Raw genomic sequence first — 26,666 nt, 5'->3', positions numbered from 1 at the left:
CACTAGCATAGCCTGCCATCAGAACTAAAGGAAGGACAAACTGCTTTCATTCCCCTAAGAAAAATAGAAAAATAAAGTTAACCAATCTGAAGAAGGTTTTTCTTGTTCTAAAAAGGAAAATAAGAGTCTTGAGACTATTAAGGTAAAGGCCAATGGAGAATTAATAATAAAAATACATAGCACTACTATCAATGTTTTTAACTTTTCAAATGTTTTCATGTTACATTTTATAGGGAATATCATCGTATCTTCAATATTTGGGCCTTAAGTCAACATACTGAGGACCTAAGACTTGATGTGGGAATTCCCTCAACAGAAGCAGATCAAAATACCAGATGGGGAGGGGGAAGTCACATATATAACTACCCCTGATGTTTACAAAGAATTTTAGACACAACACAGTGTTGATCTTTATGCCAAGATTATCTTGTAAAGTGGGCAGGAAAGGTGTTATCATTCTCATTTCACAATCAAAGAAACAGACTCAGAGACTTGCTGAAGCTCAGACAGCAAATGAGAGAAGCAAGGGCTCATACAGCTTTTCTGATTGCAGTTCAGTACTCTTTTCACTATAAATTGCTTTTTTCTTTCTGACCCCTACACTATATAATTTAGGAAAATACTATACTCTATCAGGCACTAAATGATGGCAAAGGCTTGTCTGACATGACTTTTTTATATTTTCAGAGAACTTTATTATCATTTGGTAATACTCTGAAAGTGTCAAAAGGAGTTATAACTGACTGTTTAGGAGATTTTTAAAAAGAAATCAATAACCTCTGGATAGCAGGATCAAGAGAAAACTAGAGTCTTCCATCAGAGGCTATACAACTATTGGCAGAGGTAGTATGGCAAGTACTTTAGGTAGGCTTGGCCCAGATGAACCCTAAAGTTCTTTCCAAAACTCAAACTCTATGATTCTGAGAAAAGATATTTCTTGCAAAGTTGAAATTTTAGAACTCAAAAACAGTATAACACTGTGTTGTTTTTTTTTTATGGAACAAATTAACTTTTGGTCTTTACATATTTGGAAAGTTGGGCATAAAGGGGTATATTCAGGATCTCCAGGGGAGATTAGATAAGCAGGAATTGGGAAAATTAGCATAAATGAACACAAAACAAGGAGAAGGGGGAGACATTTCAGAGAAGTACCCTCTTCAGACTCCTATTCTTGTTCCTTATCCTTTTCTAGGTTCCTTTTGCATCTCTACCCCCCACCCCTTTTTTCCACTTTCATATCATAAAGTTAAGGTAAAATTATCATATATATGTGTATATGTAGAGAAATATATAGATATATAGATATATATAACAAGTAAACTGTGAGTTGACATTTATCTTAACATTTTTTCTAAAGGAAATTAATATAATTCATTATAGTGCTTACTTTTGTAAATATTTATTCATTAGTTTTGTTTCATTTGATAATAGTCAAATACTTTTAGCTTATATAATCAAAATGTAAAACACACTTTAAAAAATCAGAACAAACCCTCATTAATACTGTCATATTGACACCAACTTTGAGTGACAAGATAGGCAGTTGAACACCTCGAAATGTACCCAGATGCCATGAGCCAGGGCAAAAAATCAGTTGGATCCAACCCTATAAATACTCACCAGACCCAGCACATGCGGCTCGGTCTGGAGGAGAACTTGGGAGGTGGGAGGTCTCCAGGGAGAGTAGGCCTGTACCTGCAAACCAACCTGTCTTACTGAGAGAGCTAGAGAGCAATCACCATCATTGTCAATAGAGCTGAGAGAGAACAGTGATACTGTCATCAAAAATCATCAATAGTCTTCCAAAATCTTTTACTTGGCTCCAGTCAAGTCAGGCCAGAGTGAGTGGGAGGGTGAAGGACCTCCAGTCTCTACTTGATCTGGCTTTCTCCAATAGTCTGATCATTAGCTTAGAGTATTAGCAGATAAGGTTCCCAAATCCTTCATCCTTTGCCCTTGTTCCTAACCCCATTAGTTAGAACTTAAATATAGTGTTTTATTATCAAGTACCTTTCCTGAGTGGTCAATATATCAAAGCCCTTGGGAAGGGGTGATCCTTGAGCAGTCAGACTTCACCATTATTCAAACAGCGCATCAATAGCCCTTATTCATAATTACTCCAATCCCTGGTTGGGGAACCAGAGAGGTCAACTACACACACAATCTCTCAGTGGTTCCCTGCCTGGGCAACTGTTATAAGGGATAGCTAACAGGCTCAGTTGAGCAAGCATGTCAGGAGAGGAGAGGCATAGCTTTCCCAGCAGCACCTATAAAGAGGCCGTGGGTGAGAGTGTGCTCTCTTCCCCACCAAATCCAAATCACCTTCAACCCCTATAGCCTCTATTATTATCAATTCCTCCATCTGTTTTTTATAACAATATTGAGCTTTGATAACTTTGATTAATTTGATGGCTAAGTGGAGGTCAGAGTCCAAAAACTGCTATTTAATTAGATTTCCCTTATATTAAATTTTAATAGTAAGTTATATCACCATTTAAAAGCACTTGATAAATTCAATTAAACACTTTTTGTCTGGAAAACTATACATTCACAGGATCTATATGATTGTTTTATGTAACTAGGCATTTGGAAGTAACCTGATATCTTGCTTTAAAGAAGAAAATGCATTTGATTTTGTTTTAAATTTTATTTTAAAAAATTTAAGATCAACAGACAATGAAATGAGTACTTGCATATACATATGGGAAGAGGAAATTAGGACTGTCTAGTCACCAAGCATTTTAAGTGCTTCCTTTGTACAGGTATCTTGCTAAATAAGCACTGGTGATACAAATACTGGCCAAAGGGGGGGGGGGGGGAGAAATCCCTGCCTTCAAGAAGTTCATGATCTAATGGAGGAGTCTGTCTATCTATCTATCTATCTATCTATCTATCTATCTATCTATCTATCTAGCCAGCTAGCTAGCTAGCTATCTAACAACTATATACAAACTACATACAAGGTAAGCTGGAGATAAACTCAGAGAGAAGGCACTGGCATTAAGGAAGATCAAGAAAGGCTTTCTGTAGATGAGATTTTTGCTAAGTCTTAAAAGAAGTCAGGGAATCCAGGATGTAAAATTAGGAGAGAGCGAAAGCATTCTAGACATGATGGACAGCCAGTGAAAATTCATAGCTGGGAAATGGAGTGTCTTATGCAAGGAAGAGCATGGATATCAGTGGTGATTAGAGTATATAGAGGTATATAAGTTTGAGAAAACTGGAAAAGTAGGATGAGGCCAGGTCATGGAGGGATTTAAAAGGCAAAGAGGATTTTTACATTTTATCCTAGAGGTAATAGGGAGCCCCTGGAGTTTATAGAATGGGAGCAGATCTGCAATTTTAGAAAGATCAATTTGATAGCTAAGTGAAGGATGGAGTAAAGAGAGGCATAAGGCCCAGAAACAGATTAGAAAGCTACTGCAATAATCTAAGCAAGAAGTGATAAGAGCCTCTCCTAGGGTGGTATCAGTGCTAGAAGACAGCAAGGGACATGTGCAAGAGATGCTATCAATTAAGAGGACTTGGCAACAGACTAGATATAGGGGAGAGAGAGAACAAGAGGGGAAACAGAGTAAGGAGTTCAAGATGAGTGTACATTAAACTGTAGATCTCTATTAAGTACAGATCTTTTTTGGACTTTCTATTTTTCCACAAAAGAATAGGAAAATGCAAGGTATTCACTCCCACTTAACCTGGCTAGGTGATGAATATCTTGTCAAGCAATAGCTAGGAAAAATTGAACAATCTGAAAAGCAGAAACAGTATGTTTAAAATATTATAGCATTTTTTATAAATCATCAACTTTAACACTTAAAAAAATATTGCCTTTCTGTGAAATAGAATGACAATGAGCAAGCTACATATCAAAATTTCCAAAACACTGCTGAAGGAATTTTCAAAAGAAATATCATACCTCACAGATTAACAAAACAGAAAAAGAGAATATCATAAATTAGAAAATTAAGTAAGTTCTGAAAGATACATTTGATGATTTTGAAAATTGGATCATTAGAAACCAAAGACTACAGCTGTGATAAGGTGAAAAGCTAGCTCTTTGAAAAGATGAACAAAATAGTTTAATCCTTAGCTAGTCTAATTAAAAAGAAAAGGGAGGGAAGAAATCAGGTTTAGACCAACAATTTATATCTTAAGCCAACAAACCCAAAATGAATATGTGACATGAATATTAATGAACATGCCATTAAAAAAATTAAAAGTGAATCAGGTCAAGTACCTTTAACAGCTAATGGCTAGGGGATGAATTGTTAACAAAACAAGGAAGAAAGTTGATCACAAAAGATAAACTAGAGAATTTCAATTAACATGAAATTGAAAAGATTTTGCATGAATAAAATCCAAACAAATAGAAAAAGAAGAATAGGATCCTACTAAGGGAAAAAAGTGAGGGAAAAATAAAAGAAAGAAAGCCAGACCAATGGCATTTTTATATATATTTTTTAATTAAGTCATTTATCTCGTCTCTCAAACCCAACTAAAAAAAAACTTATAACAAATATGAATATTCAAGCAAAACAAACTTCCACATTGCCAAAATGCTAAAAAAAAACCCACAAAAGTATCTTTCTATAACCTAGGGAGGCAGGAGCACAGATTGCCAGTAGGCCCCTGGAATCCTAATTGATCCATTGCATTGATCAGAGACCTTAAGTCTTTCAAAGTTCTTTGCTCTTACATGTTTTGTTACCATATAAATTGTTCTCTCAGTTATGCTCATACCACTCTGCATCTGTTTATAAAACTCTTCCTAAATTTCACCTGAAACTGTCTCTTTAGCATCTTATAGTTCAATAATATTCTATCTACTATCACATGCCACAGCTTGTGCAGCCATTATTCAAATGGTGGATTTTCCCCTAGTTTCTATTTAAAAAAAAGATGCTATACATATTTAAATTTTTTAACATTTTATTTTATTTTTACATTTAACTTTTTTCTCAATTGTATGTAAACATTTTTCTTACTTACATGTAAACTATGTATTTTTTTAAAAAATTATGGGTCCTTTTTCTTTTTTAAAAACATTTTTTAGGGTATTTAGGCCTAATCGTAGTATCATTGGGTGAATGGGTATGGACAGCTTAGTAATTTTATGGGTATAGTTTCAAGCTCCACCACCAATGTACTAATGTGCTTGCTTTGCTGTAACCCCTCTAATTTCCATTTTGGTCATTTCCTTTTTGGTTCTGAGTTCATAATCTGAAGGGTATACGGTAGAACTTCAGAGTTCCTTTCATTTACATTTCTCTAATTATTGGTGAATTAAAAAATTATTCCATATGATTGTAGATAGTTTGGATGTCTCTCATTGAGAACTATCTATATTTTTTACCATTTATTAATTGGGGAATGTCTAAAGAGCAATAATATTATGAATAATGATTTAAAAGTTTTAAATACAACCCTAGCCAAAAAATATAGAAATTTAGACACGAAGGTATTCACTATTATCATATTGGATTTATATTGGCAATTCAGGGTTCAACAGTAGAAAAATAACATTATTAATCATATTAAAAACAAGAACATGCAAAATCATAAGACCATATTAATAAATGCAGTATAAGCCCCTGATAAAGTATGATACACATATACATACATACACACATATATTTTTTGATATTTTATTTTCCCAATTACATATAAAAACAATTTCAATATAATTTCAACATTTTTCAATATTGTAAGATCCAAATTGTCTCCTTACTTCCCTTTTTGCCCTCCTCTTGGAGGTAGTAAGCAATTTGATCTAGTTTATATTTTGTATTATCATGTAAAACTTGATACATTTTTTTTAAAAAACCTTTACAAAAAAAATCAAATTGAGTCAAGACAACAAATATTTATTAAGTGTCTACCATGTATCAGATATTGTGCAAAGTACTGAAGATACAAAGAAAAACAAAAAGTATTCCTTGGTCTCAAGGAGCTCAGTCTTATGGGGGAGGTACCATAGAGTAAAGCTACATTCAAACAAGAATACACACACACACACACACACACACACACACACACAAATACGATGAATTAGAGATAATCTTGATTATATCATTAGCTGGCATGCATTAACATTTTTGGCTTCATGCAGTTCATATATATGTATGTATATATATATATATATATGTGTGTGTGTGTGTGTGTGTGTGTGTGTGTGTGTGTGTGTGTGTGTGTGTGGCAGCTGGGTGGCTGCCCATATATATATATGTGTATATATATATACATATATATATATATATGATAAATTAGAGATAATCTTGGTTATATCATTAGCAGCCATGCATTAAATTTTTTGGCTTTATGCAGTTGATTCCAGAATTTCTATTTTTTCTAGACTTAATTTCTCCTCCTGAATTATAGCTCTGCTCCACTTACATGCCACCTTGGATGCTCAAATGACACATCTGAAATGGAATTCACCTTTCTCCCCAAACCTATCCCTTCTCCAAACATGACTACTTATGAGGGTATGACCATCCTTCTAGTCACTTACAACCTCACAATACATCTTGACTCAACTGTTTTCTTCATTCTCCATATCTAATTAGTTGCTAAAAGTCTTATTGATTTGTCATATCTCTCCTATATTCATCCTTATTTATTTATTTATATATGTATATGTATATATACACATATATATATATATTTTTTTTTGATGCTGACACGACACTACCTCTGTTTAGAATTTAATTATCTCTTTCCTGGACTACTGAAATAACATACAATTTGTTCTGTCTCTTTCTAGCAATTCCGCTGTCCAATTACTAATTCTAATAGCTGCCAAAATAAGCCTTCTAAGACACAGACATGACCGTGGCACTTTCTGACTCAAAAATCTTGAAGGGATTCCTGTTACCTCTAAGTTAAAAAGTGTTAAAAATACTATCAAACCCCCACTTGTTTTTACAGACTTGTTTTATATCATTCCCTTTATGTACACAATGTTCCAAACAAATAGGCTTACTAACTATTTCCCCAGCTCAGCAATCCCTCTTCCATCTCTGGAAAGTTGTACACTTCACCTCTGCCTCTTAGAGTCTTCAGCTTTCTCTTTTTCTCCCAACACTATTGTTTTCCTCTCCAAATAACACTGTATTATTTTCTGTATGTTTTTAGTTTCTTGAGAAAAGGAGACTTTCATTTTTTCTCTGGTACCCCACTGATGAACACATTGTACTGCACATAGTAGGCATTTAGTAAACATTTGCTGAATTTGAATGAATTTACCTAAAGAGTGCACTAATTAATAAGACTTCGTGTTTCTGTGAAGAGCAGGCTTGAAGTCAGAAAGACTCATCTTCCCGAGATTAAATCTGGCCTCAGACACTTCCTAGTTGTATGACCCTGGGCAAGTCACATAACCCCCGTTTGCCTCAGTTTTTTCTTCTATAAAATGAGCTGATGAACTTCTCTAGTATCTTTGGCAAAAAAAAAAAAACCCAAATGGAGTCACAAAGAATCAGATATGACTGAAAAATGACTGAATAACACATCAATTCAACTCTACAACGTCCTTAGCTCATGAATCCTTTGAGATCCTATATTATTTGTCTTGTCAAATCTTAGCTCTGGATAACTCACCATCTGCCTCCTCTGCTCCTACTCATGTTCTGATGAATGGAGCAGTAGGAAGTGACACAACTATACTGACTAGGTACATTATAAATTTATGCCATCCAAGTTCAATTAGGCCCTTTCTGAAGCAAGATATCTTATTATTCCTCCCTAATTGTTTTCTATCTCACTCCCCACAGAATCTATTCCAGACTTTCTCTTCCTTTCTTAAACCCCCGTTTCCTTACCCACCTTTTCCTCTTTCCCTAAAGGCTTCCACTATTACTTTACTGAGAAAATTGAGGCCATTTGATGTTTGAAACTGATTATTTTAAATCTTTGGGAACATCTTCTACTCTTTCCTCCTCCCCCCTTCAGTCTTTTTTTTTTTTAAAGAAAAATTTGCCATGGTTATTGTTCTTACCCCCTCCAGTCTTGAACAATGAAGTGGCCCTTTTTGTCAAAGCCAAACCTCAGATATGTGTCCCTGACTCTATCCCATCTGTTTTCTCCAGCAGATTGCAACTTCAATGATATTGTCCCTCGTCCCTCTTGAATCTTCCTTTCCCCATCTACTTGTTCATTCTCTACCATTCTCAGACAAATTAATTCTTCTATCATTAAAAAATTAATTAAAAAAGCAAAAACCTTCAATAGCCTTTATCTTTCCTCTCAAGCTATCATCTTCTATCTTTCCTCCTAAACTCAGTCAAACTCCTAGAAAGCTGTTTATATTCAATGCTCACTCACTTCTCAATCCTATGCAGTTTGGCTTCTGACCTCATCACTCAACTGAAATTGCTCTCTCCAAAGTTACTAATGATCTCTTAATTGCAAAAATGGATGGTCTTGATCTATGGACTGCAGCTGACACCGCTGACCTCCTCTTGAAAACGTCTCCTCTGGATTTTTTGTGACATTATTCTTTCTGGGTTTTCCTCTGACCCATCTGAGCACTTCTTTTTAGTCTCCTTGGCAGCCATATCATATCCCATAACTTTGGGCTTCAGTAAGCCTTGTAACTAGATTAGGTTATTAACAGAATTGAATTTCCTTTTTTTCAAAACCATCACCCTTCAAAAGAGAAGTGGGGCTAGGGAGGGCAATGAGATATTCCTACATGTCCTCAGAACTGGCATAGAACTTAGAATACAGAAATTATAATGTAGCCTTCAACCTCAAAGGGAAGAGCTAGGAAGCAGATATGGATACTCTAGTATGGAAACCTGGCCAAAATATATGTAGTGACTGGGGCTTAGAGAGAGTCTTCTGAAGGCTCGGCCTTCTGGACTGGCAATCTCCATCTTCACCTAGAAGGCAGAACAAGGAACAGGGTTCCTATTCAGTTGGAGCAGGGGTTGGAGGGAAGGGGAGACTCCTAGGGGTAGCCTAAAGGTAGACTTAAGTGTTTTTCATTCTCTCTCAGGGTCTGATGGATTATCTAAAACATAGGCAGCAGTTTCTTTCTCTGTTGGGAGTTTGGGAGTCTACCTGGCCATGTGTCATGGTGATTACAAGGTAAGGCCCAGGAGAAGTAATTCAATTCCATATTGTTTATAGGATTACTTTAAAATATATCTATATGTATATGTATATATACATATATATTCATATATATTTAGGATTACTAGTCAGAACTATTTATCAAAGTCATTTTCAAGTCAATAATTATTAATAAGAATTTTCATTTGCCATTCTTTGTGTTAGACACTGGAAATGCAAATATAAGCAAGAAAAATCCATTTTAATAGATTTGTTAATGAGATAGATTTAAACCAGTTATTAAGCATTTACCATCTATTAGAGCTCTGCAATAGGAGCTAGGGATGTAAATACAAAACACAATAATCCCTTTGTATGAGGAATTTTTTTTAATGTTGGAAACAACATTTATACACACACAAGACAGAAATTTTCCTTTGGATTTTTTATTTGAGTCCACATTGTATTCCACCTTCTCCCAAAAGAATCCCCAGGGACTAGGATACTATCTTGCACAAAAAATGGAGTTTAATAAATGTTCAATGAATTGGATTCATTAAAAATCCATGTGTCTGTTATTCTTTATTTAATGCTTTTATCTTATAAGACTATCTATTTATTCACTGGGTTCAGTCCACCAGATATCCTATTGCCCATCAACAAAAAGACTGCAAAATAAAGAGAACACTAGCATTTAACAGATTTGATTGAGAGATTCAAACAACTTCTGTAGAACTTCTGGTGAAGGAGAAGCAAGATTTTCCTGAAGATCTAAAATTTCTGTCTAGAAAAGCAAATTAGTCCATTGGATTTTATAGGAAAGCAGGTAATGTTCTCAACACATAAATCTAATAAAAGGGAGGAAGTATTAAGTGTCATATATGAGAGGGACAAATTGCTATGGAAGTCCAGAAGAAGAGTCCCATCTTATTAAGAGAGGTCAGGGAAGGCTTACTAGAGGAGGTAATATTTGACTGCTTTGCTGAATGGATGAGATGAGATAGGAAAAGATACTTGGGGAGGAAGGGTACCTTGGTGGAGAGAGTATAGCAGAAATTCAAGTCAGGCCCAGGGAAAAGCATGTGGCAAATTCAAGTAGTACAATTTGTTTAGAGCAGGGGTCGGCAACCTTTTTGGCCGTGAGAGCCATAAACACCACATTTTTTTAAATGTAATTTCATGAGAGCGGTACAGCGCACACAGTGCACACTCCTGTAACAGCACCTGAAAAAAACATTGACTTTATGGCTCCTGCAGAAAGAACCATATCTGACCCTCAAAAGAGCCAGATATGGCTCAAGAGCCATACGTTGCCGACCCCTGGTTTAGAGGATAGGGCATATAAAAGGGAATATTAGGAGATATGGCAAATTTGGGCCAAATCCTATAGTTGCTTAAAATTAAAACTAGCAGAGATAATGGAGTGTGAGTGAATGAAGGGAAAAGGTTCCAACACTGTCCATGTCAACTCCCTCTCCTGCTTGCTGGAGGCCTTCACCTCTAGAGTTCCCTGGCCATTATACTCTAATCCTTGAATATCTTCCTACTGGAGTAGCAAAGCCTAAAACCCTGGCCACCAGGCCTGACTACTTGAAACAGAAGATATTGCTATCACCTTAAAATTAGATGTACAAAGGAGTGAGTGATAAAAAAGACAAAGAACCAAACACTCCTTACTGCTGTCCTTCTTTCCCCTCAAAAAAAAAAATCAGCTATAGTCCTTTCCCCATCCCACACTTTATGTCCCTCTCACCTCCCTTTCCACTGAAGGCAGATCTCCTCTCTATTGCAATATAGGGAAAATAAATTAATAAATGAAAAAAACATTTATTAAGCCTTTATCATGTGCTAAATAGAGGAGATTTTAAATCCTATCTTTGACACTATTGATGTAACCTTAGGCAAAAATCTTCACCTCTCTGCACCTCAGTCTCCCTATCAGTTAGAAGTGGTGTCTGGATAAAGTGACCACTGTTATCTTTTCCTCTCACAATCCTTCCATTTTTTGGTGCTTACTGAAAACCAGCTTTTTCCCTGAAGACACATCATCTCTCAACATCCTTTCCCAGGCTGGCTGCCTCCTGCTTTCATATCCCCTGAAAAACAGAACCAGAAAGAAGAGTTGCCATGCTTCTTGCTCCCCTCCTATTAGGGGAAATCAGCTCTCTTCCTTTAAAGTTCATTCCATTTGGTTCAGATCTTTTTTGTTATCATATATGAATCTCTTAGTTCACTCTTCCTTATCAATAAGTTCAATTTTGGCATCAGTCTTCTTTACCCCTCCAAGCATTGCTGGCCTCCCAGTTCCTCAACTTCCTCATATCTCATGTACTTTATTTCTTGTCTGCCTCAGTCATGCACTGGAAGGATCATATCTTAGTCCCCAACCCCAATAGACTTTGCCTCAAATGCCACAATTCCTAGTTCCTAGCAAAAGGCTGAGGAATATGGACTTTATGAGTCAAGATGATGATGGTTGCACTGACTCTTGAACATCTATCCAACCTTTTCTTATAACTTTTATTTTTATAATAAAGTCTCATTTTCTAGTAATGTGAGAGAATGAAGAATTTCCCTTTGTAAATCTTCCAGATGAATCTATCTGGAAAGATTTTAAAAATATAATTTAAATTCCTATCTTCTCACACAGAAAGTTATAAATAATTTAATCTTCTTGATGACTAAGGAATGTAATTATTGAGATAAATTACTTAACTCTGTTAATCTCAGTACCGATATAGGGATGTATGACTATTTACCTCTGTGCTCAATGTTTCCTGACTACTATGATTGCTAAGTCGCTTCTACTTGTTTTTTTGTCTCCGTCCTCACTGTCAGGGTATCAAGTATCACTTCTCAATGCTGTCATTGTATCTGGCTCTTATGGCTTTCCCCCTTTTCCATACTCCCTCTCCATGTCAATCCATTGTTTCTAACATACTGTTGGATAAGAAACCTGATGGGTGAGTCTATTACAATGGTGTCAAAACTAAAAGTAAACAGGCTCTAAGTGAAAGTTTCTAAGTCCACCAACTTTAGAACATGTGGAGAGAGAGAGAGAGAGAATGCGACAAGGAGTCAAAAGTCCTAGGCTTTAGTCCAGGCTCTATAATGTTTCAGACATGTAATCTTGAGGACATAGAAGAATAATTTCTTTACTGCTTACTTCCCAAAGTCAGTGTTTATTAAGCACTTACTATGCTTGATCATAAAGATCTAATTATATATGTATATATATATATCATTAGATCCATATATATGTATGTATATGAGAAAGTATTTCATAAACTATATAGTGGTCTACAGCAGTAAGGAGTAATTGCAACCATTTTGGCAACTAAGATGTCCTCTTCATTTTCTTGCTGGATAAGTCAGATAGTCAGAGTGTTAGTGATCTCTGGATAAGTGAGATACTATTGTGCTATAGTTATCACTATGTTACCTTAAAATTCAGTAAGTCAATTTCTCTGGGTGTTTTAATAACTTTACAGCAAAACTATTTGGGGGAATGGTTCTATTCATTTTTAGATGATTCCTTTTAAATTATAGTGTGTGTATAATTAGATCTGGTAATAAGCAACCCTTAAAAATCAAATTCAAATGACTAATCAAATTTTGACTATAGTCCAGAGTTAGGCCAGAGGCCTAGATTTTGTCATTTCTGGATGGCCACTCTGATTTTGCAAAGGGTAAAATGACCAGGAATAAAAGAGTCAGGAGGTTTAGAGGACTTACCAAATTATTTGACAATAGCTTAGATTCAACCTAACTCCAGAGATATTTGATATCGCCCTTTCCCTTTTCATATGTGTGACTCATTAGGTAAAATTTAACTCATCTGTTTCTGATTTCTTTACATTTCATCAATAATTTTTTTTTCAAAAGTGGTTTGATATCCAAGTTTCTTCTTTTAAAAGATGAGTCTTTTAAAACCTTTTTCCCCACTTTCCTTTAGAATGAAAAGTAAAGTTCGTTGGAAAAAAAATCAGATTAAACCAAACTAAAGTCCTGAAAATTATGCTGAAATCACACCTTAGAACCAAAAGGCAAAAATGTGTTTCATTCTTTGCTGAACCCCACTGCCCTCAATTCTCTCTGTCAAGTTCTAAAAGTTCAGAAGGCAAATTACTGACCTCATAACATAACAAGATTTATAATATTCCTTATGATGTAGAGTTCCTAAATGTCACAGCAATATCAGAAACTTGTCTGTGAGTAAGTCTGCCCATGACACCTGGCATTTCAAACAGTCATCTCCCCACCCCCTTTGCCCTTTGTAGATAAAGGCTTTTCAAAATGATATTTAAAATAAATAGGTCTCAAACACCTCACATAAGATTGCTTCACTCAATGTTATTTCACAGTGATTTCATAGAAATGCTTTCTTAAAAGCTGCTGTCATATCATTTGGTCAATTGCCTATCTATTTGGTTCCTCTGGAACCAATTCTCCTCATCCCTTATATTGCTTTAACTACTATATTTTCACCTAATCCTTAAACAGTGTGAGATGAGAATACTCCTATAGTTTCCTGATGAGAACCAAGAAAAGAAATGCTAAGAAAAACTAAGAACTAAGAAAAACTTCTCCTAAATCTCCCCTCTCGTTCCCTGCTCTCTGGATCCTGCATCTTATTCTTGTGTTGGTGTTGAAAAAAAAAGCTTTTGAAGAAAAGCCTTGAGTAGACTGTGTTACTCAGCTCACAAAATAAGTTTTAAAGTAAACTAAAAGAGAAAGCAATGAAGGCTTCTTATCATTATCCCAAATGAAGATCACTCCCTTCATTTACTATATTTTTTGAGTTCAGAACATCTTGAAAGCAGGAAATTTCTAGCAGAATTCTTATAAAAATATAAAACTAAATCTGACCAAGCACCAATGTCAAAAATAATTCTCTAAAATCAAATAAAAACAACTCTGAGGTACTACTTTACACCAAGAAGACTGGCCAATATGGCAGCAAAGGAAAGTGATAAATGTTGGAGGGGTTATGGCAAAATTGGGACACTATTACACTGCTAGTGGATTTTGAATTAATCCAATCATTCTGGAGGGCAATTTGGAATTATGCACAAAGGATTTTAAAAGAATGCCTACCCTTTGACTCTGCCATACCACTGTTGGATTTGTACCTCAAAGAGATAATAAGGAAAAAGACTTGAACAAAAATATTTATAGCCTCACTCTTTGTGGTGGCAAAAAACTGAAAAATGAGGGGGTGTCCCTCTGTTGGGGAATGGCTAAACAAATTGTGGTATCTGATGGTGATGGAATACTGTTGTGCTGAAAGGAATAATGAATGGAGGAATTCCATGTGAACTGGAAAGACCTCCATGAACTGATGCAGAGTGAAAGTTACAGAACCAGGAGATACAGAGACTGATACACTGTGGCACAATCGAATATAATGGACTTTTCTACCAGCAGCAATGCAAGGATCCAGGACAATCCAGAAAAAATTATAAGAAAGAACCGTATCCATATCCAGAGAAAGAACTGTGGAAGTAGAAATGCAGAAGAAAAACATATGATCGATCTTGTGGTTCGATGGGGTTTTGGTATTAAAAGATCACTCTACTGCTAATATAAATAATATGGAAATAGGTTTTGAACAATTATACATGTATAACCCAGTGGAATTGCTTGTCAGCTCTGGGAGGGGGAAGGAACAAGGGAAGGGAAAGAACATGAATCATGTAACCATGGAAAAATATTCTAAATAAATAAATTAATTAAAAATAATTCTTTAAAGCAAAAGGAAAGGTAATGTCTCGTGAAATAGCAAAGAAAATAGTGTGCTCTGGTAATCTAGACATGTAGACATATTAATGAAATGAAAAAAATTAATGAAATGTTAAAATACACATTACTATCTCAAAAAAGAAGTTCACATTCTAATGAAGAGAGTAGGACACATGTACAGATAGGTATAATACAAGGTGGGGCATAGTTGAGACTAAGGAAAACTCAGAAAGATTTTTAAGAGGGAGAAAAGATATTTAGCTGAAGATATCGGGTAGAATTTTATGGAGAATGTGGCAACTTAGCTCAGCTCTCAAATTGGGAATTATGAAGGGTAAAGATAAAGACAACACATTTGAGAATAATAAAGAAAGGGGAAAAACAGACGCTCCTCTCAAGAAGCTCACAAGCTAATTGAGAGAGACAACATATGGTAAAATGGAGATAATCAATGAAGGCGATTGGGAAGAAGTGATTTTAGGTAAGATTTGAAAGAAGTCAAGAAAAATCAGAAGATGGAAGTGACCAAGAGAGCATTCTAAGCATGGAGGACCACAGGTAAAATTTTATAGAGTTGAGAGATGGAGTATCTTGGGCAAGGAACAACAAAGAGGCCAGTGTCACTTGATTGCAGAGAATAAAGGGTAAGTAAGGTATAATACTGGAAAGGGAAGGCTTTTTGAATGAGGGCTAGCTGTGAAGTAAGTGATGTTGTCAGAGCTCCACATTAGGAAGAACAATTTGATAGATGAGTGGAGGAGGGAATGGAGTAGGAAGAGATTGAGGTGAATGAGTATAACTTCAATTCCTGGCCAAAAAATGAAACAAAAAAATCCATAAACTATATTGTTTAATGAATTTATTATTAACATACAAAAAGGAAGCAGTGATTAAAAATAGGTTATACTAGACTAATCACATTTCCATTTTTGACAGTATTACCAGACTGTTAAATTAAAGGCATGATGTAAAGATAAAGTTTACCTGGATTTTAGGAAAACATTCTACAAAGACTCTTATGCTTGTTATGTGGATAAGATGAAGAGGTAGAAAACAGTATTTAGATGTAGTAGGGACTGCTTAATAGCCAGTACCAAGGTATAGTATTAATAGTTTGATGTCAATGGAAGAAGAATCTAAATGGAATACCCCAGGAAAAATGCTTGGTCTTATGCTGTTTAACATTTATCAGTTACTTGGATGAAATTACAGAGAATAGGATTCTTAGATGTACAAACTGCACAAAACTAAGAGGGACACTAATTAGAGAGCATTTATTAGATAATATAAATAGTCAATGGTCTCAAGATCATGCTTTGTAAGGATTAGTTGAACGGCTACAAATTTTCTATCTATGAGTCCTTTTCCTCTTTCTTTTGTTGTCATTGTGGTATAGACCTAGTAGAGGTATTGTGGGTCAAAAAGTATACATAGTTGGTTATTAATGATTTTTTTGGACAAAGTTCCAAATTTTTTTCCAGAAGGGCTATACCAATTCACAGCTTCAATAACAGTGGACTATTAATGTCATTATCTTTCTGTAGCCCCTTTAACATTTGCTCCATTTTTGTCATCTCTAAATGTAAGCTAAGGTATATGGAGATTCTTAGAATAGAAGCTTAAAGGCTTAAGGAGAGAGAGATGATATCTTTCCAAGTATTTGAAGGGCTGACACAAGAAAGGATTATACTTGTTTTGCTTAGTCCCAGAGGCCAAGATTAGGAATAGTGGATAGAAGTAGCAAAGAGGAAAATTTAGAATCTGCCTTGGGAAATAGAAATTTATCGGCTGTCTTGGGAGACATAGATTTTTTCCCACACTGAAAGCCATCAAGCAATAGCTAGATGAACATTTGTCTAATAAGATGCTATATAGGATAGGATTAGACAACTAATGAAGTCACTTCCAACTTTGAAATTTGCCCTGGTTTCCTCAACTGCAAAATGAGCTAGAGAAGGAAATAACAAGCCATTCCAATATCTTTTCCAAGAAATCCCAAATAGGGTCAAAAAGAGTTAGTCATGACTGAAATGACTGAACAACAACAAATTCCTGGGCTTGACCTTCCTCTGCAATCTGTAATCTTTTAAAAGAATTGAGAGCAAGGCCCCAAATATGAATTTTTGTTTGTTTGTTTTGGCTACCTTATTTACTACCAACAAAGTAATCTTCAGAAACACAAATTGAGCTCCTGACAAAGAGAAGAGGCCTCTCAATTCTTTCAACTGGAAATGCATATCACAGATGGAAAGTCAATGGATTAGGATACAGAAAAAGGTATTAGGGCAAGATCCAGAAAACAGGGCTTATCAAAATGGCAAACAAATGAGTAAATTGGTTGTAATTTAACCTACCTCATAATGATAGTCCATACAGGTAAGCTCTCTCCAACATCGATCTCCCCTCACTTTAATGAGGCCCTACAAAATTAAGAGCAAATATTTAAAATCACTACTATCTGACAAAAACGGCAGGTGTAAATGACAGAAAAGTACATATGGATTCACATAGAATACTCTTCTCCCTTCTCCTAAACAAATTAACACCAGGAAAAGAAAAAAAATTATCTCTACAGCTTTAAAATACACCTAACCAAAGAATATATAAGCTGGCTAAGATATAAGGAACTCTTAAGTAGGGAACTTCTTTACCAATGCAGGTTAGCAACTTCTCTGCAACTTATTTTTAGGGTTTCTTAACCTTTTTTGTAGTCTGAAATCCTTTGGCAAGCTGTTTAAGCATAAGGATAACTCAGAATAATGTGGTGGATTGTTGGTTTTTTAAAAAATCAGAATTGAAGGAAATGCTCATTTCTTTTAGAAGTTAGCAAAAGTAAAGATCTATTTTCCCCCATTCATTTTTATGGACCCTCTGAAAAACCTCAGTCTTAGAAAGCTGCCTACAGCACAGGGAGGTTAACTGACCTGTCCGGGGTCAAGTATTTGTCAGAGCTGAGGCCTGAATCTGTGTTTTTCTGGTTCTGCTACACCATGATGCCTCTCCAAACCTAGTCATTATAAGTAGAATGAGTCTTCCAGCATTGGCTTTTCTTTCACACTTAGAGGATGGTATAAAGATAAAACTAAATGAAAGTTCAACTCCACTCATTGATAAAATGAGGAAATTGAAGAAACTAGTTGAGGTCATTCAATCACGTTCGCACAAGCAATAAGGAACAAAGCTAGATTTAGACCCAGATCATGACTCTATATCCAATGCTTTCTCCTTGCCACCATATTGCTTTTTGCATGTGCCTGTCAGATTGTTACCTCCTTAAGAACAATGGCCATTTTACTTATCTTTGCACATTCCCTGGCATAGTGTTTTACATAAGGCAAACATATAATAAATGAATGAATGCAGAGACATTGTTCCTATGGGAAAAAAATCTCCTATAGTATTTCTTAGGTTAATGTATTTTTGAAAAACCATCTGAGTATAGTTTTAACTATGCTCAGCTTTTTAAACATTTGATAAGTGTTATTAGGATTAAACACAATTTTGTGGATTATATTTAAAATGATTAATTTAGAAATAATTACTACCATTGTGATTTTTTTTTGAGTTTTTGTAAATGAATGCATTTTTCTAAAAAGTCAACAGAGCTTTTCTTATAGCTATAGCAATCATAGTAGACTATGATGGGAACTGAGATAGCTATTAATTCCTAATCAAATAATTAACTCTCTTAGACTTTTGTTATTGTCACCACATTAGGAGTTTTTTACCAAAAATGATATTCAACAGTTTCTGCCAATGCTGATTTTCACATGCTTCTCCCTCTGACCATCTGCTTTATTCAAACATCAGGAAAGAAAATCCATGTATAAAATTAGAACTGAAAGTAGATATGGAATGTGGTACAGAAGAAAAAAGAACTGGACTGTAACTGGGTTAGAACTCTATTAACTCTGTCACTCTGGGCAAGCACCTTAAAAGTGTTACAGTAAGATAAGCTATACAGGGAGTGCCAGGTACAGAATTTGAAAACACAACTAGACACAGTCACTTTGTCAGTGGTTTTGTTTAACCTTTTTTTTTTGTTGTTGGTGTTATACACAGCTTAAACAGAAGACATCATTAGAACTTTAAACATCAGAAAAAATAAGTATCAATTATTATTTTTATTTTAGAAGTAATAAACCTGAAGACAAGATAGATATTACTGTTGTAGCTAAAAATAATATTATAAAAGCAGCAGAAAAACAATTAAGGTTCTTTCACAGGATTGACTGAGTGGAAAAGGAAAGAGAGGGAAACTAGTTAATCTCTCAAGGTTCTCATCAACTTTTGCCAGGTTTTTTAGGCTTCAGGTGAACAGTGACAGTAAAAATCTTGTCTGCCCATTTTCTTAGCAAATGTATTGGGCATTCTTTGTGCAAATCTGACACTTGGAAGATCACTTTTATTCTTTTGGTAAATTTTAGATTCAAAGACTTCATTGGATGTCAGAAGGTGACTTCTCATTTATGACACTAAAAGCTTTTCCTGAGATCTGAAAATCCAGCTGCATTATATGTCTATTGTATAGTGGCCAGAGATTCTCTGACTAGACACTGATAAATGCAGGAAGTATAATGGAATCCAGCTAAGCCCTTCTTGGCTATCATGGTATCTTCAAGGCTAACAATATCTAGAACCAATTTTTGACCCAAAGATAGCAAACATACTTTCTTAAATAAAGAAGTTTTTCATATGGGGGGGTGCTCTTAATAAAACATTTTCATGATCCAATCCTCTTTACAAAAAACAAAAATAATAATTTAAAAGTTATTTTACTGGGGGGTGAGGGGGCAGCTGGGTAGCTCAGTGGATTGAGAGCCAGGCTTAGAGATGGGAGGTCCTAGGTTCAAATATGGCCTCAGACACTTCCCAGCTGTGTGACCCTGGGCAAGTCACTTGACCCCCATTGCCTACCCGTAACCACTCTTCTGCCTTGGAGCTAATACACAGTATTGACTCCAAGACAGAAGGTAAGGGTTTTAAAAAAATAAAAGTTATTTTACTCCTAAAAAGAAGATCCCCAGCTTACATACTAATAATCCCTGACAGAAATCTACAAACATACCTGGGAAAATAAAGTTGCTAAATTCATTTTGTGATAGTTATTTGTTTATACTAGATTTAGTTTCTCTGTAAGACTACCATCCATCTGTAAAGTGATAGAACGGGGCCATATGATCTTGGTCCCTTTCAACTTTTAAATGTATGAATACAAGAAGAAATGTTTTGTTTTGTTTTGTTTTTTTCACACACATACACAAAAATCACTTTAAGATTAAAATGAGGGGTGCAATGCAATTAAGAACATAATTTAGGGAAGGGAAACGCAGGTGGTAAGCACTTTTAAATATTAAGAAAAAGCACTAAAAAAGCACCACATTCTATCATTGGCTGTGAAATTAGCAGAAGCAAAGACTGACTGGAATTTCTTTCTTTCAAAATACAAGAGAATGAGATTTCCAAACCATTGGGTTTTTTTCTCTGGATGGCAGCTTTATCAGTATTGCATTTCTTTGTCTAAGTAATGGAAAGGAAAAAAGGAATCAGTCGTCCACAGCAGGAAAGACACCTGGCCAAAGATGGGGCTGCTAACAGAGAGATGTGCAATCAAGCAACGGCAGCCTGAAGGTATGTGCTGGGTCCTATGCTGGGCTTTGAAGTATGCTTAAAAGGGCTCTGATTAGAATCACAGTCATCAAACTGAAGAAAGCTCCACTAGTCAAAAGACCAAGTCAGGCCCTTTGCTCTGTGTACAATTATAATACATTTCCCCACCTGCTAGCTCTATCTGGACTATAGCGTTTCATGAAATTTCAAAGAAAAATGATTTTGATAAATTGCACTTATTAGGAATGCTTCTGACTAACCTCTAACTTCCTATATTAGAGACTAGTCAAGATAGTGTGGAGAGAACAGGAGAACTTGGTTGGTGTCAGGAGAACTCGGTTTCAGTCCTACCTGACAACTTGCTATTTGTATGATCATGAGCAAATATGTTTACTTCTGAGAATCTGTTTCCTCATCTATAAAAGTAGATTAAATAATTTTGGCACTCTTATCTCACCAAAGTTTTTAGGGAAAAGTGTTTTGTTGACCTTAATTATAGTGTTATGATTCATACTCTAGGAATGTGAATTATTTTAACTACTCAAATGTCTATTCCTGAAAAAAATGGATATGTACAAATATGTGTATGTATATGTTGTGTGTCAGTTTTGAGTGTGCATATCTCAAAATGTTATAAGCAGATTCAGCTTAGCAAATTATTAAGGACCTGTTTTATTTAAAGTACTCCATAAGGGAGTTATATATAGGAAAAATCAAGCTAAGAAAACATGATATAGCAAAAGTGAGAAATTAGTTATCAGGGGACTTACCTTTAACCCAACTCTAGTTTCAGTTGTCATGAGCTATCCTGTAACCCTGAAAGTCATTGAACCTTTCTTGGTCTCAGTTTATCTATCTATAACATGAACAAAGTTGTACTACGCAATAGATAGAATTTAAAAAGCAATAAAATAGCCATGTAAAAAAAGAATCCTATATTACTGATGATGAAATCATTATAGGGTTTAAGGTAAAGCTAAATAATACTATGTATTAAGTCCACATAGAGAATGTCCTTTTGAATACAGGCCAAAGGCCTAAATGAAATTTCTCTGAAAGTAAAAACTGTGTGTATGTACACTAAAAAAAAAAGAGTTTGTTCAAGCTTGATGGGGTAGGGAGAAGGGTGAAAAATGTGGCTGAAATCCAAATCAATATGGCATTATAATCCTATCTCAGAACTGATTCTAATAACAACAAAAATAACACATTTATAAAGCACTTTCAGTCTACAAATGGTTTGCATGATTGTCTTATTTAGTGAATTTATTTTAATCAGATTGCTAAAGATTCCAAAATGAGTTTTAGAATCTGGCTTTTGGATTAGAAGACCACTGAAACTACTTTCATCTCTGACTCCATGATTTTATAGCTCAGATTAGAGTGTCAGTTCATTTCTAAGAAAGGAAGATGACATTTATCATTTTTCTCAGAATTCAATTCAGATTAACCCCCCAAAAAATACAGCATGGATGTTCTTTAAGACAAGTGATTATCTTCTTTTTCTTTCACTTTGAGGAAAAAACAAAAAGAAAAAAGGGCATCTTTCAGGAAGTGAATATCATCTTTCTTATATTTTTGTCAAAAATACTTGATTCACTGAAAGAAGGCAGGTCCAGAGACAATTATGTAATTTTTTAAAAAGACAGTATGCTCAGTAGTATTTCAAGGGAAAAAAATCAACTGCTAAGGAAGTAACATAGTACAAAAAAGGAAAAGAGAAAGAGGAAAAAAAGTCAAAAGTTTTGTCTTCTAGTCCAAGCATTCACATTTAATACCTGTTTAACCTTGGAAAAATCATTTTACCTCTCTAAAATTCCATATCCTTGCCTGCAAAACTGGGATAATATTAAATATATTATAAACTACATTTTTTACTACAAAATTTGGATAATATTGCATGTTGTTATAAATTGAGGATCAAATAAGATACTATAGGAAAAACACTTTCTATTGGTAAAGCATTAAGAAAACATCATCTATTATCATCAAAATGATTTATTAAAAATATAATACACCTAAACATTTAATTTCAGACATTTTATATTTTAAGAAATATGAAATAAGAAAATGGAATTAGCAAATAAGAAAATATAAATGCCATTAAGGAATGCCTTAATTTCCAAAGAAGTTGTCATCAAATAAACATATAGCAAGCATGCTTAGACAGCAGCATCTTACTGATATAGAAATATGCTTGAAGAGGGGCATAAAGGAGATCATCAGGGAAATATATGAGTAGAAATGGAGGTGACTCAGTCATGTAATAAGAACAGAGATGATAATGGTTAGTCTGCATATTCTATTGGTATCCATACAATAGAATTATACTTCAGAGTGCTTTTACCAAGTGCTTACTATATATTAAGTATTGTGCTAGTTCTAGAGATAGAAAGCTAAAAATTAATTCTTGCACTGAAGAAATTTATATTCCGTTGCAAGAGAAAATATGTACAAATATTGGTTTGTACAAAACACATACAAAATAAAGAAGATAACCTGAGGGTAGGGGTAGGAAAGAGGCACTCAAAATAATAGGGAACTAGAAAAGGATCTCTAGCCAAAGGCAGCATTTAAGGAAATTTAAGGAAACAAGGGATCTCAAGAGGCAGAAGTGAGAAGAGAGTGCAGTCCAGGTTCAAGGGAGCATAGTCAGTGCAGAAAAAGAGGCAGAAAATGAAGCACCATGTAACATGAAGGCCATTTTGAGAGATCTAGAAGATCCCACTTCTGGGTAAACTTCCTGTGAAGTCTATATGAAAGGACATGGAAGAGTTACATTATAAGAATAGGATCAACAAATTGTAGAATATCAGAGTTGGAAGAAACTGCAGAGACTATGTTAGCTCAAACCAGGATGAACAATTTAGTCTTTTCAGGAAGATTTCTAATGAGAGGGAACCTATTACTTCTCAAGGAAGCCCATTCTATTTTTGGAACTCTATATGTTACACGTCTAAATTTAGCTCTGCAATTTCACAAATCACAGATCTATCCCCTAACATCTATGGCATGTATGAGTCTACCAAAGAAATCACAAAAAACCTTGGCATGAGCTGAATTTATGATTTTAATTTAAGGTCAGATCTCACTTAGCTTTATACTTTGTTTTCTTCTCCGAGAGGCTGGTAGGTAAGAAAGAAAAAGAATTGTCTACAAACATAAAAATTGCTGACTGCATTGTAGATAAACAATCTCTCCATTTCCTAAATAGCAAGAGCTTCCCAGGCCTTCACATTTTTGCTAAAATTATAAAATATGTTGATACTATCTCTCAGGATGTGCTGTGGGCTGACAACCCTGTCAATAAAAGGATGCCTTAAGTTAAAGCCACTGTATCCAAGAAACCTGTCTTATTGGCAAAGTAAAAAAAAAGAACATCTTAGCAACTCTGGTCATATCTCATGTAAAGAGACTTTAGGCAAAAAAGAAATTAGGATCTATAAATATAGTAGGGTAAATCCAAAATCTTTTAATACTAAACCAGTGATGTCAAACATATAGAAAGAGATCCTTGCAGTTGAATATTGACTTAAAAAACCACAAATTAACATTATCTACGTAATGTTGTATTTTTATTTATTAAATATTTCCCAATTACATATTGATCTGGTTCAGATTCCATAAAATGTGACACAAAAGAGCTACTTTAAGTGGGAAAGTTATTAAAAATTCAGTTGCCAAATATTTTATCTATTTACATTTCAAATTTAATCAATAACCACAAACATCACATGGGTTACAAGTTTTATAGTCCTTAAAATCATATTCAACAATGATATTGAGTGCTAAATTTTTGCCTGTTTGTATAAACAATAGCTCATTGATAGATTGTCTATGCAACCAAAAAAAGGAGAGTTGAAAGTAAGGGTAGCTATTTCTGTGTATATCCAAAATTAAAGGAGATTTTCATCTTTGGTGCAAACAAATGGCAGACCAGAAAACCATATAAATATGCTACTGATTAGCATATATCATAGTTTCTAAGCTTATATAGTTTAGAGACTACCTGTCCAAACCTTTCCTTGTGCAAATTAGTAAACAGAACCAGAGAGGTGAAGTGACTTGTCCAACCAAGGTCCCATAAATGGGAAATGACAAATCCAAGACTTGCATCCAGGTCTTCTGATTCTAAGGCCAATACTCTTTCCATGTCTCCACAGTATGCCTGTCATCTTGAAAATATACTCAACAAAAGCAAGTTAGCAAAGAAATATCTATTAAATGTTTACTATGTGCCAGTACTGGGGATATGAATGTTACGGGAGTGGAGAAAACTGGCCAAGGAGGTCTCAGTCCTTAATAGTAAATTTGGTATGTTCTGCTTGGTATCAGGCTATGTGGATACTTGCTGGATTTGCCTATGAGTATGCATTTTAGAGAAAACCCTTCTTGACTTCAGAGCACAGGTATCAAGATGCCTTATTGTTAAATGGCTGCTGATCCAGGAACTGAATGTGCCTGCAAAAGGCAAGCAAAATCATTCTCTCTCCTTTGGTGACTTCTAAATGAAAAGGAGAAATGATGTAGAACTCTGAATTGAGAGAAACATTTTTTCAAGCAGTTGTTGATTTTTCTTTTGAAAATTACCTGTTTGATATTGATAGGTTAATTGATACTGGGAAAATGTTAAATGGTGACATACTGGGTAAATAGTTTATAGTTCAAAAGATATTGGGGAGAACAAACTAGATGGGGGCTTGTGAATAATAGTAGTAGAGAAAGATATTTCTATAACTGAGGAGAACAAGAGCTTTGATCTGGGGAACCCAGATCTAAGCATGAGTGAGAGTTAGAACAGTCTCTCATGGAACTCACGGAACTTTATAACTATTGCATGTGGGTTTGCCTTCAATTCAAATAGCTCAGCTAAATGAAGAAAATATACAAATAAGTGTACATATAAACCATGCCAATTCCTTATGATACTAACCATAGTTAAAAACAATATAAGTTAATTCTTTAAGCCCCTCTCCCCACTGCCTCCTGAAGTAATTGGAATGGATGGAGGGAATCATTGGATAATCCTATTTTGAATGGGGGATATATTAATTTATATTTTAAAATTATTTATCTGCCTATTGATTGCACTGAAATGTCAGGTATCTTGAATTACCATCAGCATTACCATTTCTCAGGTATCTTGAACTACCATCAGTATTACCAAAAATAAAGCTAGTACTAACTTTTTCTTTGCTCAAGGCAAATAGAAAGTGAAAACCAGAAATCTGACCCCCTCCATCATTTTGGAGGGAACAAAATACAATGTTTTCTCAATTAGGCCATTGTTTAGAAGGCAAAGAGATAATGGATACTCATGTTTTCCTGAGGAATAGGTCAAAAGAGGGAAAGAACATGGGAAATAACACAGATTCTTTCAAATAGGGAAAAAGGAAGCTAAGTGCAGACAGGATCAGGGTTTTGGTCTAATAGTTCATTTGACTCCACTAAGAAGAAGGATATTAGTAGTACAAGGATGCCTGCATTTATATATATATATATTGCCCTAAGATATTGTCCTCAATGATCACTTAAATCTTATATAGTTAATTACACTTTTGCTTGTTTATGTTTTGTTCTCTAAATCAGACCATAAGAGCAAAGGCAGCATCCTATATTAATAACCCTGGCGTCCCTCACCTTTCTAAGGTATTTATTTTAAAGAGAGGCAGTACTGGAAAGACATCTTGAATCAGAGAACTTAGATGCAAATTCCCAATGGATTTGAATCTAAGTTTATCTTCTACCTGTGTGGTCAAGAAAAAAATCACTGTCTGAGTCTCAGATACCTCACTGGTAATACGGAGGAGTTGAAATTAAATAACCTCTCTGTATTCCTTCTCTAATTCTTCTGATGATGATAATAAGGATGATGAATATAGATCTGTGGCTTAATTGCTGCAGACAACTCCTAGTGTGACAATTCCATTACCAATGAAAGTCTTCTCTAACTTATAGGCCCAACTATATTAAAATTTAGCTAGAAAATATTTAACAAAATAAAACACCACAAAACATTTTGATATATACTTTTTAAAGTTAACATGTGGTTGGCAAGAATCCTTATGTGCAATTAGGTGGCCCTCATTTCTTTTTTCTTTTTAAATTTTTTTCCATTGTTACGTGATTTTTTTTTTTGTCTCCCTTCCTGCTTCCCTCCTCTCCTGGAGATGATGAACAATTTCCCTGGGTTATACATATCATATATATGTACATATCACTCAAATCCTATTTCCATATTATTCATTTTTGCAATAGAT

General features: G+C 34.8%; 1 protein-coding gene across 1 annotated transcript in view; it reads right to left on the bottom strand.

The window, feature by feature from the left end:
* LMF1 (lipase maturation factor 1) overlaps positions 1 to 26,666 on the bottom strand; it is a 731,135-nt gene that overhangs the window by 345,493 nt on the left and 358,976 nt on the right. Inside the window, exon 5 of the mRNA XM_044677651.1 lies at positions 17,151 to 17,216. Within this exon, the coding sequence (XP_044533586.1) occupies positions 17,151 to 17,216 (66 nt within the window). The remainder of the gene's footprint in view (positions 1 to 17,150; positions 17,217 to 26,666) is intronic.

Source organism: Gracilinanus agilis, chromosome 1 (assembly GCF_016433145.1).
Source record: "Gracilinanus agilis isolate LMUSP501 chromosome 1, AgileGrace, whole genome shotgun sequence".
In the NCBI taxonomy this organism is placed as follows: Eukaryota; Metazoa; Chordata; class Mammalia; order Didelphimorphia; family Didelphidae; genus Gracilinanus; species Gracilinanus agilis.
This window is presented reverse-complemented; position numbering and strand designations above follow the sequence as displayed.